The sequence below is a fragment of the Caenorhabditis remanei genome, chromosome IV (assembly GCF_010183535.1).
Source record: "Caenorhabditis remanei strain PX506 chromosome IV, whole genome shotgun sequence".
In the NCBI taxonomy this organism is placed as follows: Eukaryota; Metazoa; Nematoda; class Chromadorea; order Rhabditida; family Rhabditidae; genus Caenorhabditis; species Caenorhabditis remanei.
Window position 1 is genome coordinate 20,982,436 of NC_071331.1, and position 16,007 is coordinate 20,998,442.

Genomic DNA, 16,007 nt, shown 5'->3' on the forward strand with positions numbered 1-16,007 from the left:
GAAGACCCAAAAAAAAATCAGTTAGAATTCAATAAAAAGCAGAAGAAAAAGGGTTGCCACCATTCCGTTAGGTGGTATAAGGAAGTTATGAGTAAGTTGCAAGTGAACGATGGAGGGACGACCAATGTGACCTTCCCTGTTGGAGAGTGTCATTTCATGAAGAGACGCACACACATTTAGCTGCTGTATAGCTGTGCAACGACACGACAACACTATTTTGTTCTTCTTTATTGATGGAGTGAAGGACGAAAGAGGGAGAAAACAATCTCAGCGGCTGCCAGCTGTACAAAATGAAGCTCATGGAAACCAGGCTGTTCCTCCACCTGTTGCTGACAATGCCACCCCCGAAAAGAACATTCGTCAACAAACTGGAGCAGAGGAGTTAGATGGCAAAGGAAACGATACATTCCCAACTGAACGTGACTTTGCTTCTCATGGAACGGGTTCGGCTTCCTTGACAAACATCATTGATCGTCAAAAATCTCAGAAGAGAGTTGCTCCAGCAACAGAAGACGTATGATCACAATTATTTTAATTATGGACACCTTCACATATTGTAATTTTCAGGATACTGACGACTTCGACGACAGTGTTAAAGAAGAGCGCACTATTGATCCACCGAGCACTAAGCGCAAGCCCGAATTGAGTACAACTTCTTTAAGCTTCAACGTTCAATTAATTAGATTTTGTTTTTATAACAATTTGATACAGTAATCACCTATATATCCTGAATTGCTTTGAGCATCTATAAACTGTCTGAATTGCATTTACTGTTTATCATCGTCTCTTTACTATACATTTCATCAAGTTATCCCCCAATCTCATCAATTTTCTGTAATTCTTCAAAATAAAGTATTAAATCCTAATAACAATCTATTATGGGAGTGAGGAGATAGTAGTGATGGACGAAAGAGTGAACAACTGAATGTGATTTCTGCGTCTCTTCATGAGATCACACTCCCTAACCATCAAGGTCACCTTGTCATGGAAGACAAAGAGAACAACATCAATGCAGTTATTGACTTTTTCGCAAATTTTGGAAGAAATACGGTCGTCAGGATTGAAGGAAACTCGTGCAGGTGAGGTATCCCCGGTTTTTTAAATGATCTAAAATATATCATGATTTTAGAGTTTGATACAACATCGAACTGCAAGAAACCATAATTTATTGTTTAATGTTGAAAATACACATTTGGTTTTTTGAGAATGTATTCCGTTTTATTCTACCGAATAAATTTTAAAATGAAAGTGAGTGACGAAACGAATTTTCGAACTTGGGTAATTAAATAATTTATTTAGAAGCGAAGAAATATAAGGAAAATAATAAAAAATAAGAGAAAAGAGAAGAATGAACATTGGGAGGTGATGGTCTGAGAAGAGAGTGCTCATGTGGGCAATGGGAACGGGGGTTTTATGGGTAATATACTATGGGAATGGGAGTTTAGGAAAAAATAAATGATAAACACCATAAACTGTTCATGAATCATCTAAAAGATCAAGAAATCAAATCCATGATTTGACAGTGAGACACAGACAGTCAAAAACAACAATTTCCTTTTGCATTGGATCTTGAGGATTGATTCCGTTTTGTGGCTGAGCATGAGCATTGTCCCGGTTCTCTGGTTGAAGAACATCAACATGATTGTCTTCAGCAGGAGCAACAACTCCGTATCGTTGATGAACAGGTGGAATACGATCATTTAGTTGTGGTGCAGGAGAGACAACGCCGTTGCTCAGATCTAAAGCAGGATCAGCAATTTCGTTCCGTCGTTGAGCAGGAGGATTGTATGATGGTTTTCCTGGTTTTGCTGAAAATTGGTTTTTCTTTTGCATTTTTTATAAACTAAAACACTAACCTTGCTTACTCCCATCCTTGATAACCCAAAAACAGAAAATATTAATTAGAATTCAAGAAAAATGAGAAGAATAGTTTTTGCTGCCATACCAGAAGGCTGCATAGGGGAAAAAGTGAGAATGCAAGTCGGAAAGCGAACGGACGACGAGGACGACCATAATGAACAGAGGGTGTGATCTCATGAAGAGACGCAGACACATTTATAGCCGTGCCACGACACGACACTCTGTTTTCCCTCTCTATTGATGATATGGGAATGCATAGTCAAGTCAAGGACGTGTCCGGAAATTGATAATTCCAGGTGTAGATTGCAAAAATTGGAGAATTTAAAACTGGATATGAGTTTATCTCATCTTGCTGATTCAAAAAATACCAAACATAGTACAGCTGGGGTGACGTTGACGCGTTTTTAGTGGACTGCGTGACGGATGTCATTGGAGAGGATTTTGTTGACTTTTTCAGTAGTTTTGAAATGGGGAAGGTAGTTTCAGATTAAAAAAAAAAAGGCAGGACTAATATAAATGATATGAATAAGCTGGGGTGACGTTGGCGCGTTTTCCAGATTTTTTAAATTTTTACATTATTGATAAATTTAGCCAACATCAATCTATTAACTCCGAAACTTTTATATTCGAATTCAGCACGTCAAGAGCTTTCAAAAAAGTACCCACAAACCCTGGTTCTGACCACTTTGGGTCCCATCACGAAAACTACAGTAACCCGAAAAACAGGGGTACTGTAGTTTTCGTGGTGGGACCCAATAGTGTCAGAATGTAGACTTGTGGGTACTTTTCGGAAAGCTCTTGACAAGCTGAGTCTAGATTTTTTGCTTAGACAGGCCTAATTTAAGTAGTTATAGATTTGGCGAGGGAGTTTTGAAAAAAAAGTTGAATTTTTTTCTAATTTTAAAGTAAAGTAAATTTTAAAGTGTAAATTACTTTATTGTTTTTGAAATCAAAAATGTAAAAAGTGAGATACAGATGTTTTCGAGTTGAATGGAAATGTATTGAATAAAAACATAATAATCAGAAAACTAAAAAATATAAAAATATTGCATTAATCAATTTTCAGCAACATCAAGGCGGGGTAGTTGGGTACATGGTGCCAACTGAGTGTCGATACTATGGAAGATTGAGGAGCTAGGTGAGGTCGGCGATCTCTGAAAAAGAAAAGTTGTCACAGATACAATTGAAAATAATGGAATTACCATTCACAGACGGGGAGATATTAGTAACCGGAGGCAAGGCTTGCAGATGGGACAGAATGATTTTCAGAGACAGGCATCGAGCCCCTGAAATATATATTCGAAGATGGTTAAAAAGGAGTATTCTATCGTAACTCACCTTTTTACAACATGACTTTCTTAAAATCCGAATTGCAGCTCGTTTTTCTTCTTTTTTTTGCTTTCCCCGGTATTTTTCTGGGTATTGCAAATGGAGATCGATTCCCTATCGTCCAGCATTCAAAATTGTCATTATTCCACAATCATTTGATTGTCGTTCGACGACTTCATCTATTTTTCCGCTGATAGAATCCATAATTTGAACACGAACAGCACCGGCCAAACTGTCTCGTCCAAAAACTGCCAATACAAAATCTGTATTATTGAAACCAAAATTCGACATGGAGAATATTGTTGAATATAGGCGTGATATTCTTGTGACATGTCGCACAGTGATTGTTATCGAAGAAATCGGTTACAAATTGCGGATGAACAAGACTAAGTTGATGATTAGATGTCTTGTCGGTATTATGGCGACCAATCTGAAAAATAGTGATTCAGAAATTACCAAGTTGTATAAAATTTTTATTTAACACTGCTGATGCTGACAACATCTCCTGCAGTAAAAAACGCCAATTTTTCGCTGAAAAATAACTGTTTTCTGTCAAATTTTGCTAAGAAAAGCAGTTTTTAGACTGGAAATCGGCTTTTTCAGATTCAATTTTGACAGAGTTCGACAAAAATACTGAAACCGACATTTTCCGCTCCAAAATTTTAGTTTTTTTTGTATAAAATTGAGTGAAACACTCACCTTGGTTACTCATATCGACTCCAAAATAGGAAATATAAATTAGATTTCAATAAAAATAGGAAGAAAAAGTTGAGCGTCATTCCGTTAGACACTCGAAGAAAAGAAATGAGAATGTTTTTCGGAAAGCGAACAGAAGACGAGGACGACCTTTCTGACAAAAGAGCGTGGTCTTATGAAGAGACGCAGACACATTTAGGTGTTTCACAACACGACACTCTTTCTTCCCTCTCTTTTGTTGTCAAGGCCGTGTCCGGAAATTGATAATTCCAGGTGTAGATTTCAATAATCAAAGAATTCAAAACTAGAAATGAGTTTATCTCATCTTGTATTTCAAAATACCCGAAAAGTAAAGTAAAAACATGATATTTTATTCAAAATACCCAAAAGGTAAGGTTGATCCATTCATCAGCTATTGCTAAATGTACATTAATTCGTGGGATTGGGAAAAAATATGACACTTTATTCAAAATACCCGAAAAGTAAGGTTGATTCATCCATCAGTATTCTTCTCTTATTAAATGTGAAGCGGAATCTCTTATTGATGGTGCGGCTGAACACATGATGGTCCCTGTCTCGATTGATGACAAATTGCGGCAAGTTCATCGTGGTCCTGTCAGCAACATCCTCCAAAACCTCGGTGATCATCTTCTTCATTTTGCCAAAAGTAACTCGCTTGTCGGCTTCGGATATGATTGTGACGCCCTTCATCTTTCTCACAACCTGAAATTTTATATAAGTATTAAAGTTTTTGAAAAATGAATAGTACCTTGATTTCTCCACTGGAAAGACGATCCTTATAACAATAAGTTTTGGGTCCAAGGCTAACAAACTCTTCCAATTCACCATCCAATTCATTTGTGAGTTGTCCCAAGTAGGGGCCAATCTCCGATGCCAGTGGATCGTCGCAACCGTCTGGGACCGTATAAATCAATGAATCGGTATCTGAAAAAAAAGTTTGAAAATTTTAAGAAAATTATATGAAAACCATACCGGAATACACTAGATTGTCTGGACCGGCCATCTCCATGAGCCGATACAAGCGGAGGCGAGCATAAGATGTTGTCAATGCGGCTAGATGGACGGCGCTTGTTTTCAAACTTGAGTTTCCGCCTTCTTTCGATACTTGATGACGACCACATCATTCACAGGACGGACATCGAGGAGGGCAATGGAGGTGTCATTAACCAATTTCCAAAACTTTGATGGATCGATAACGATTTCAGTGTGCTCCCGATCGACTCGTTGAGCAAACTTCCCCCACTGAAAATATTATTATTTTTAAAATTTTTAGATAAAAGACTTACGAGTGAATTCAGCAAGAGTTTGGCAACTGCTCGTTTTCCAGCATTCTTCACAAAACGAGTCCAGTCATCGAGGCGGATATGTTCCTTCTCCCAGTATCCCTGGCAGTATTCAGCCTTCTCTTCATCCGTGTTGACATTTGACGGCCAGCCAGAGCTATACTGAAAATTGAAAAGAAAAGGATTTTTAAAAGTTTGAATACAACTTACAATCTTCTCTGCCATCATTGAGTTGATGTATGATGTGAATAGGCCTCCTTCTCCATCAGCATTGTTTTCCACCCAATTCTTGTACTCTACTTCATGATAAACTTGAACAATTTTGTAGCCGAGTTCAAGTGCTTTTTTGAGTTCCACAGTTGTATAAGTTCCAGAGAAAGCTCGCTCCGATTCAGTGTGCTCACACTTTGACTGACACCCAGCTTTTGCACATTCTGAAAAAGTATTTTAAATGTTTGAAGAAAGTCTAAAACTCACTTTTGCACAAAAAGACATGTCGCTATCGAAGAAATCGGTTACAAATTGTGGATGAACCAGACTAAGTTGATGATTAGATGTCTTGTCAGTATTATGACGACCAACCTGAAAAAATAGTTTTAAAAAAATACAAATTCGGAGAAATGTCATCAAAAATCCCGATTTTTTGCTCAAAAATTATTATTTTCAAACGATTTTCTTTGTTAGATTGTTTTTTCGACAAATTTCTATGAAAGTAAGTAGTTTTAGCTGAAATTGATTAAAAAACAAGGTTTTTTAGACAGAAAATAGGTTTTTTCAGTTTCAATTTTGACAGAATTCGACAAAAATACTGAAACTGACTTTTTCTGCCCCAAAATTTTTTTTTGGACAACAAACAGAAGACGGTGACGACCTTTCTGATTAGAGAGCGTGATCTTATGAAGAGACGCAGACACATTTAGATGCTTCACAACACGACACTTTTTCTTCCCTCTCTTTTGTTGCCAAGGCCGTGTCCGGAAATTGATAATTCCAGGTGCAGATTTCAAAAATTGGAGAACTTAAAACTGGAAATGAGTTTATCTCATCTTGCTGATTCAAAAGATACCAAACATGGTACAGCTGGGGTAACGTTGGCGCGTTTTACCAGGCATTTGGAAAACAACAAATTTGAAACTTTGAATTGCTTATTATTAAGAATTTTCTAGACTAGAAAATTGGAGCGTTGATCTGAAAAATGTTTTCTTCCAAGATTGAGTATATATTTATTCGGGATCCGATTCATAAATCAAAAAAAGAGTCATTAACATTCAAAATTTTCAAACAATCATCATAACACTGTTTACAAGATGGTGCAATCGTTGCAAGTTGCAGGCAGACAGTGGTTGAGGCTCTCGAACAGGATGAAGCACGTGTACTGTAATAACAAACATTGGTGGAGCCGTATGGCATTTCGGGATGGTTTCTAACATTTTGAAAAAAAAAAATTTTGAAAAAGTTTTCTTCAAAATGTTTTTTTTTCAAAATTGCAACTGGAAACCAATTTTTAACCAAAAATCTAGAAAAGTACCCAGAAGCCTAAATTCTGTCACTATTGGGTCCCACCACGATAAAAACGGGATACTGTAGTTTTTGTGGTGGGATCCAAGATGGTCAGAACCAGAGCTTGTGGGTACTTTTCTGAAAGCTCTCGACGAGCTGAATTGGAATACAGTAGTTTCGGAGTTGATAGATTGGTATTGACATAAATTTTACTAAAAATTGACAGTTTTCTAAAAAAAAAACTCACCACTTTGTACTTCTGCAGTGGCACAGGTGAGAATGAACTCCAGACGGTGCTTGTGACCCATGCGGATGTCGCCAATTGGGATCGGATCCTTAAATACCAAGATATTAATTATCATTTATATGACTACGGTAATTACCTCGAGATAGTCTCTCCTTCGATAATATTTGCGCACGACTTTTCAGGCTTGCCGAAGACATAATTCCGTCCATTCTTTTTGGCCAATACAATTATTTCCTGTGATGTGGTTGTTTTGACGTGGCATATCGGTTTTGTTTTGGAGAACCATTGCTTTCGACTTTGTACATCACTCCTCGATAGTTTTCCTGCATTGGTATGTTCGTGTCCGAATTTACTGTCCAGCACTCATCCATGTTGAACTTGGCATGTTTGCATCTTTGTTTTGAGCGGTTCCACCGGGATTCGGTAGCTATAATCGTTATCAAGAACAAATGTTTCATTCTGAAAAATTTTGACGTTGTAAACATAGAAATTTATTTCAACTTAAAAATGAGTTCATAATCTAAAACGCTAACCTTGCTTACTCCCGACCGACTCAAAAACATGAATATAAATTAGATTTCAATAAAAAATAGGAGAAAAAGGTGAGCGTCATTCCGTTAGACACTCAAAGAGAAGAAATGAGAATGATTTTCGGACAACAAACAGAAGACGGTGACGACCTTTCTGATTAGAGAGTGTAATCTCATGAAGAGACACAGAAATCACATTTAGTTTCTATATAGCTGTGACACTTTTTCGTCCGTCCCTCACTATTGTTGGAGCACTCAAGGCCGTTGATAATTCCAGGTGTAGATTTCAAAAATTTAAAAGTTTAAGACTGAAAATGAGTTCATCTCGTGTTGCTGATTCCAAAGATACCAAACATGATACAGCTGGCGTCACGTAGGCGCGTTTTACCAGACATTTGGAAAATAATAAGCTGAAATTGTAATTTTTGGAGCATAAATAAAGATTTTGAGTGTTTTGCGAGCTGAAAACTATTAAAAACAACAAAAAACCACTCGGGGACTAGTTTTTTTTTGTAATTTGGTTTTCTAGGCCACCAAGACAAAAAGTTAGGCCATGGTGATAAATGCGATTTTTGAGCTGAAAGATGGGATTTTCATAAATTTCAAGTAGAAAATGCGACTTTTGGGATTAAATGTGAGTTTCCAGCTAAAAATGAACAATTTTTTGGGAGAAGTTTTGATTTTTATGCAGAAAATCGTGGTTTTTCACGTCAAACTGAGCCTAAAGCATGAAAACCGATTAAAAACCAGTCGATTGGACTCGTTTTCCGAAAATTCGATTTTCTAGGCCACCAGGTGAAATGTTAAGCCATGTTCAGTTTTGCACTGTTTTTTCAGTTTTTTCGGGAGGGATTGAATTTCTAGGGCACAAAATGGAAATGTTGGGCCATTTTCGAGGAACCTGAAAAAATTGCTCACCAATATTATTTAATTAAAATTGAAAAAATCCAGACGCCCGATGAACAAAAATCACATTTTTCACCTGTCACTCATGACTAACTTCACCTTCCCTTTTGACATATTTGACTAGTCTATCTTGTCGACATGAACGCAGAACCCAGCACATTCTCTGTAATTATAAACTATATCTACAACCGTAATCATATAATAGCAGACATCCAGAGTGCGGCCCCGGGCTCAAAAACCCGGGTAATACCCGGGGATCCGGGTTTGACAAAAACCCGGGTACCCGGGTTTTTCGGGGATCCGGGTAACCCGCCGGTACCCGACCCGGGTCGGGTATTACCCGGGTAGGACAAAACCCGACCCGGGTAAACCCGGGTTACCCGGGCGATACCCGACCCGGGTATTACCCGGGTCGGGTATTACCCGGGTAATACCCGGGTACCCGGGTCGGGTAATGCAGTTTTTATCAGGTAGCAGTTTTGTGAAATGTTAGAACAGATTTTGCTTTCTTTTGCAAGAATGTGGTTCAGGAGTTCTCCTGGGTTGTGTTTTCAGTACAAAATTTAAAAAAAATTAATTTAAAAAAATTTTTTTTGATAATTTTTGGTATTTTTCGAAAGTTTCGAATTTTTTACTAAAGTACAGAATTGATTGCAAAAACATTTAAACAACAGAAACTTGATGGTTTTTGAGAAAAAAACTTGAACTAAAGAAAAAATCACGAGCAAAAAAAATCCAGAAAAAAACATCATTTTCTTCTCCCTGCTGGCGGAGTAAAAGCGGAGAAACAAGTTGTTATGCTTTAGAATTGAACAAAATGTTGAAAAATAAGCAAAACAATCAACTTTGGATACCTAGATACCCGGGTACCCGACCCGGGTAATACCCGGGTAATACCCGGGTAAAACCCGGGTAACCCGGGTAACCCGGGTCGGGTAATACCCGGGTACCCGGGTTTCCCGGCCCGGGTATTACCCGATCCGGGTATACCCGGGTTTTCCCGGGTACCCGAACCGAATACCCGGGTTACCCGAGCCCCAAAACCCGGGTTCGGGTAGAACTACCCGGGTAGACCCGGGTCTCGGGGACCCGGGGCCGCACTCTGCAGACATCAGTCTAATAGTAAACGCGTTTCATACTCTGATACTCACTCGGAAATCGATGCGTTCCAATTGCATAAATGTGCTGATGACTGGCATTGCGGTGTGTGATATGGTGTGTATGGGTGTTTTGCTATGGAATTTTGTATGGACAACGATTTATGTGTATGAGAAGTTTCAGCTGACTCATCCTGACTGGTACGTCATTTTTTATTGGACTTGGATACAGAGCCGACGCGTAATTTGCTCAAAAACATACTTGCAAACTGGGCCAAAACGGGCCGAAACGGGCCGGCCCGTAACTCGCGTCAAACTCAATATTATGAGCTCAAGACTAGCGTCCCCCGCCTCCCGGCGGGCTCCGCAGTACTCGGCTGCGCCTCGTGCGCGGTGCTTAGCAAGTTTTAAATTCAAAAATTAGCTTGCTCGATTTGAAGAAAAATGGAAGAACGTCCAGCTTTTGAATTCAAAACAGACACACCGACTGATACTATTTTCCCCGTATTCGATCAGAACATTCGAAATTTTTACAATATTTCTTTTCATATTATGAATTCAATTTTATCTGTGCATGAGAAGACCGCGCCGCACACACGTGGCGACCACGCCCACTCACATTTTAACGCTGCGTTCCATTTTTGAACACTGTCGCAAAAAATGGGCGTGGCCGCCGCGTGTGTGCGGCGCGGTCTTCTCATGCACAGATAAAATTGAATTCATAATATTCATTTAGAAAGTTCATACAAAAACAAAAAAAAACAAAAACGAATAAGAAGGTTTCGAACCCCCCGCCCACCGATTCTCACCCCCGCCCTCTTCCACTGCGCCACTTGTGCACAGAAAAACGTGGTCATGGAGAGAATAGAAAAGAGGGGAGATCCTCGCAGCAGTACAATGACACATACAATGACAAAATGGTCAGTGTATTCGAAAAAAATGTCAGTGGAGATTCAGGTTTCTCCACAGAATCGTCCGGTGTCAATATTTTTTGATCGGACTTTTTGGTTCCATTAGATCTCCGAAAGTTTAGATCGGTGTCAAAAATCCAGAACGATTCAGTGGATCCAGTCCCCAGGACAGCGAATAGAAAAAATCCCAACATGACCGAAAAACCGCGAAAATCACAAAATCCGGTTTTCTGAAAGCTTTATCAGCTAAAAATATATTGAATTTTACATGGATCGATAGAGATTTTTTTTCTACACATTTCCTTTTTTTCGGATCCTGAAAATTTTCAAAACTGAGCGAGTTACAGCCGGTCAAAGTTTTGGGCAGAAAAAGGGGGATCGATCGATAATTGCTCATTTTTTGACTGTTTTTTGAGTATAACTCGAATGCATCATCTCCAATTTGAAATATGTTTTTTTAGTCACTTCCGCCATCCCCAGTTACATAACTCTACCAAATTTCAAAGCTCTCGGTTCAAAACAACTCGAGAAATAAGAAGGAAAGTGAAAATTTTGAGAAAAAAAGTCGTTTCCTTTCTTTTATGGCCATAAATCATATTTTCACAGATTTGTGAATAATTTTTATATGTCTCGATAGCCAGATTTTCAGAGATCTTAAATTCAAAAAATCCCCCAGAAATGTTCAAAGCTGAAGCCGTACGAAGTAGGAAACGGCGGAAATCGTGAATTTCTCAAGCCATTTATTTGAGCAAAAAAAGTTGTTTTTACTTTTGTGCTCATAACTCTCTCCCAAGTGCTCCAAATCTATCCCCTGACAGTCGCCACATCCGTATTAAGTTTTTAAAAACAAACGAAAAAGAACTTTTTGAAAATCTCTACAACGAAAAAAGTTATTCAAAAAATGAGTGCGACTCAAAGTTTTTGACAGCATTATCGACACTTTTGGCGAAGCTCCGCCCACCGAAATCGCCCACCTCATACCTATCGGATTTAAAGAGAGGGGGCGAATATACCAAAATGTAGATCTCAACGAGTTCTATGTCGGTGACCTACCAAGGGCCGGATGGCCATTTGTTAATAGGCCGCGGGCCGGGAAAAAGTGCCAAAAAACGCGAAAGTGGCCAAAAAAGCGATTCTAGCCCGGCCCGCAGCACAAAAAATGAGGAAAATTTCAGCAAGTCAATCGGAAAATCAAAAAATTGTTTCAAAGCTCAACTTTTTCTCAAAAACGCGCCAATGTTGCGCCAGATAGCTCACTATCAGTTTTCAATCAAATTTGGACTCAATAGATGGATTTGACGACAAAAAAAGATAAAATCTGCTGGAATTTTCAGTTTTTCTCAAAAATGCGTCAGAGGTGCACCAGGCACGCAAAATAAATAATCCGCAAAAAAAACTTTGAATTTTTAAAAATTTTAGAAAAATATCTTCAAAATTTGAATTTTCTTAAAAACGCCTCAAGCTAAAGTTGTACGGAATGACATTTTTCGATTTCCGGAATCCGGAATTCGGAACCGGAATGAGATTTTACATTTTCCGGAATCCGGAACCGGAACCGGAATGCCGAAAAAACCCGGAATTCCGGTATTTCGGAATTTTATCACATTAACGAATAGTCATCCGGCTCGTAGTAGGCCACGGACATAGATCTTGCCAAGATCTACATTTTGGTATACTTTTCAGTTCATAAAACCCAGTTTGAAGCGAGTTACAAACCGGTTTGCAAGTTATACGCCTATATTTCAGCTATGGCCCACTCAGTGTAACATTCAGAATTTGTGAAATGTTCTCTAAAATTCTCGACAACGTTGCTAGAGTGATGTCCGCTTGGCTAGCGGTCGGTATAGCGTTATATCGATTGATTATTATTCGGAATGCTCTTCACTTCGATTCGTTATCCACCCTAAGTGCTGGATTAAAAACTTTACTTGCAGTTTTCTCACCGCTTTTCTTATTAGAGTTTTTCTATCGGATTCAATTCAAATTGACACCAAATAATTGGGAATTTGAAGAAGTGTAAGTTGTGGAGAAATCTAACAAATTATATCTGAAAAATAAAAAATGTGTTCCAGATGTGGTTACCCTGCAAACTACACTGTCGTTTACTATGAATTCAAAAAGGACGAAGATTTCAAATTGAAATTGTTGGACAAGTCGACCTATGATTCTGTAAACGCGATTCTGCGGGTGTGTCTTAAATGTGTGTTTTTTCGCATTTTTCAATGTGTACCTCTTTTCAGGTGGCCCCCACATTTGTGTTACCAATTGTTACATTTGGGTTGATTCGAGAGATGAGAAAAGGGAAAGCTGCCATGAGAAAACGGATGAACAGTGACGCACAAGAGTACGTTTGTGGTTGTAGTCTGAAAATAGCGAAAAATCGGAAAGTTAAATCTGAAAAATGTTGGTCGGTGTGTGATTTTTCGGATTTTTGATAGCGGAATTGGATCCGTCGTGAAAATGCGGTTCAGAAAAGTATAATTATGCCATAGTTCTAAGGTATTTTTGGGCCAGGTTGCCCTCAAATTGGGCCATGTGGCGCTGAAAATGGGCATGGTGGCCCATTCCATAAGGGCCACTATGCCCATTTTCAGGGCCACATGGCCCACTCGATGGGCAAAGTGCCCAGATTCGCTACAATGCGCAGCATTCCGCTCCCTTTGCTCCTTCCCATTCATTACTGAAAAGCATTTTTGAAACCCTGTATACACGCTTTTTTTACTATTCTATTATTTATTGCCTTTTTATGAGATATAGAAGCATTCAAATTTTGAGATAAGACATGACAGGATCATAGGATACATGAGAAAAAGGCGAAAAAAACGAAATAATAATGAAACAAAATTATACACGATAAGAGTAACAGCGAGATTTAGAAAGAGCTGGTCTTTGAAGTTGGGTAGCATTTACTGTAGTTGCTGTTGAGAGCGTCGCCTGAAATTCCTCTGAAGAGAATAATAACAGTCAGTTAATAATGCAGAATGTATCTTACGTTCCGATACGTCCATTTACCGAAACCAACTCCTGTTGATGGCGGTTCGTATGACGCTCGTTTTATTTCTCTTCTGAAAAAATAGTATTGTAAAATGTATTTTGTGGCACCATCACTTACAAAGCCTCTCGTAAGCAAGAATGAAAACCACGAGTTGACATGAATGCGGCTCTTGCAAGAGAAAGCGATTTGTAACGCTTTTTCTTCATAGGTAGAGACTCCCACGATGCGAGGCATCGAAGTGAAGAAAATCCATCACACCACGAGTTGTTGTCAAGGGCGTCTTCCTCAATACCCAGATAGTTCAGAAAGAACGCTGAACAAAGAATTTTATTTTAAGCTGAAATAAAGAGTGACCGACTTCTAATATTTAAGTAGAGTTCTTCCGGGAAGATTTCCTGATTGATGCAGGTTGTTTCGTAAGGAAGAGCCCAATTAGAACGTTGAATGTCAGTGGGTGTCTCGCATGCTCGTTCCAATAATTGAAAAATTAAACGCTGCAACACAATATGCGTTTCGTCGTTTCTCCGGCTTCTTTCGTTAGGTCGATCGACGAGATAAATTTCTCCACCCTGTAATGAAGACATGACTTTACCGAGAAAGAAGGTGACTACTTACAGAAAACGGTGTGAAAGTGGGATACTTTAAACCGAGTCCTTTCGTTCTGTAAATAGCACCAACCAGGCCACGAAATTCCGGCTCTCCTTCGTTAGTTAACGGTGTTAAAGGTGGCAATTTTTTAGAAGTTAATAACTGCTGAAAATGTGGCCTATGTTTGTGAATCGGAAGAAATTAATGTACGTATAAGAGCTGTCCATGCATCATTATTGCCGAATAATCATGAGTGGATATCATTTGAGGTGGGGGCATAGAAAAAGAAGACACTTCCGAACACCATTTCTTGGCGAAAACTTCGCAATCGCGATCAATCTCCGGAATTCGTCGCAGATAAGAATCATATAATAAAGTGAATACAGAAAAATACAATGTAGTTCAATGACGGAATAAATACATAAGGAACGAGCAATTAAATTCAGTTAGAACCATTGAGAATTCATCTTTTTTACCACTAGTCATTGCTTGCTGGACGGCTAATTTTTTGATATACATACAAAGCATTTTTCACGGCAAGTTTCTGTAAAAAATTAATTGTAATAAGATTACAAAAATGGGAAGAAACTCACGCATCTCATTAATTACGACATTAAAACCTGATTATTGGTTACGGTTCCTATTTTCATAGAGAAGTCCGCGACTAGGGCTTGAAATGGGACGCGGTGGGACGTCCCGCGTCCCCGTCCCGCGCGTCCCGGATTGTCATAAAACAGTTAAAAATGAACCTATGGTCTTGAAACTTTGGAAATCGCGTCCCCAGCTATGTCTTCAGGCTCTGTGAAAGTTGGACTACTCCCCGACAAAAATTGCGACCATTTGTTGGCATTGTTCACCAGATTTTTTGCTCTGATTTTCTGGAAAAAAATCTTCAAACAACTACAACTAAAGAGACAAAAACCAGACGACTTTTTCCAATGTTGATAATTGAATTCTATTGAGCTTATTCACAAAATTGTAAAACAGTGGAGGCTGTGTTGTGCTGACACAAATAACTTTTTTTTATTACACAATGCCGTTTTTGTGGAGAACAGTTAGATACACAAAATGATAGTTTAAAAACACGTTTAATTATAATTATGAGTGGTCTCTGGCCAAACTGCAATAACCAAGGTTCCATTTTCCTGTTTGCATACTGTAGCAGTCACACCATCCGCACGTTGAATGTCATATCCAAATGACAAGGTTCTGCTGTTTCCAAACGGGCTGAAATATGGAATCATGAGAAACTACTATACATTGAACTGTACTACCTGGTGTAGTTACGACTGTTCTCCACAAAAACGGCGTTACGCATCAGACCATCAAGTACCTGTAAGATATCCAGAGAACCAGTTTCGGCGCAGAATAGTTTCAATCGAGGACACCCTCCAGCCAGCCAGTGCTTCAGAAAGACATTCAAATTAGTACTAGTCAGAGTAGATGATTGCAGAATAATATCGATTCCATCCATTGTCAACAGATTGTCAATTGTAACCCATTCTCCATACCAGATATCTAAGCAATCGATTTTCCGAAACTTTTCAGAAAATCGAAAGTTTGAAGGAGGCATTAGGTATATTCTTAATTGAGAGATAGGACGACAGTCTTTCAGAATATATGTCATATCTTCTTCCGATGATGTGGTGCCACTCCAACTAACGTTTTTTAATGGTGTCTTTTGTCTACTGTTCACCCATTCAATCATGTGGAAAGATTGGTTTGAAGCCCAGATATCGGATACATTAGTATTGAATAGATTGGTAATATATTCAGTGATAACTTTTGATCCCTCCGTTGTATTCTTCCAGTATGAAATAATATACCCATGCGATTGATCCATTTTGACTCGTACATGTTGTCCACCCATTTTCACAGATTCCATGCCTTCATAATTAATATTTTCTTCAAACTTACGTGCAATCAGCGCATGATTGCTTTTTGGAACTATCCAGCCGACAAAATTTGTAAATGAGAGGAATGATGAATTTTTATCGGATTCCCCAACCAGCAGATCCCCGTCAAATGGCAATTTTCGGTGAGT

The 16,007-nt window shown here is 38.8% G+C and overlaps 4 protein-coding genes across 4 annotated transcripts; 1 reads left to right on the top strand and 3 right to left on the bottom strand.

Annotated features, from left to right (window-relative positions):
- Positions 1 to 87: 87 nt before the first annotated feature.
- GCK72_015497 (uncharacterized protein) lies at positions 88 to 714 on the top strand (the record flags this gene model as incomplete). The annotated part of the gene is made up of 3 exons (XM_053730914.1): positions 88 to 148; positions 192 to 514; positions 568 to 714. 3 exons carry the CDS (start codon positions 88 to 90, stop codon positions 712 to 714), a joined length of 531 nt encoding a protein of 176 aa, XP_053585686.1.
- A 789-nt stretch (positions 715 to 1,503) lies between these two features.
- On the bottom strand, positions 1,504 to 1,833 carry GCK72_015498 (uncharacterized protein; the record flags this gene model as incomplete). Its single annotated transcript, XM_053730915.1, has 1 exon — positions 1,504 to 1,833. The coding sequence occupies one exon, from the start codon at positions 1,831 to 1,833 to the stop codon at positions 1,504 to 1,506; it is 330 nt and encodes a 109-aa protein (XP_053585687.1).
- Positions 1,834 to 13,286: 11,453 nt separating this feature from the next.
- Positions 13,287 to 14,242, bottom strand: GCK72_015499 (uncharacterized protein; the record flags this gene model as incomplete). The annotated part of the gene is made up of 6 exons (XM_053730916.1): positions 13,287 to 13,325; positions 13,373 to 13,445; positions 13,493 to 13,688; positions 13,734 to 13,944; positions 13,991 to 14,128; positions 14,174 to 14,242. The coding sequence occupies 6 exons, from the start codon at positions 14,240 to 14,242 to the stop codon at positions 13,287 to 13,289; spliced, it is 726 nt and encodes a 241-aa protein (XP_053585688.1).
- Positions 14,243 to 15,051: 809 nt separating this feature from the next.
- GCK72_015500 (uncharacterized protein) lies at positions 15,052 to 15,848 on the bottom strand (the record flags this gene model as incomplete). The annotated part of the gene is made up of 2 exons (XM_053730917.1): positions 15,052 to 15,190; positions 15,238 to 15,848. 2 exons carry the CDS (start codon positions 15,846 to 15,848, stop codon positions 15,052 to 15,054), a joined length of 750 nt encoding a protein of 249 aa, XP_053585689.1.
- Between the last annotated feature and the right edge of the window lie 159 nt (positions 15,849 to 16,007).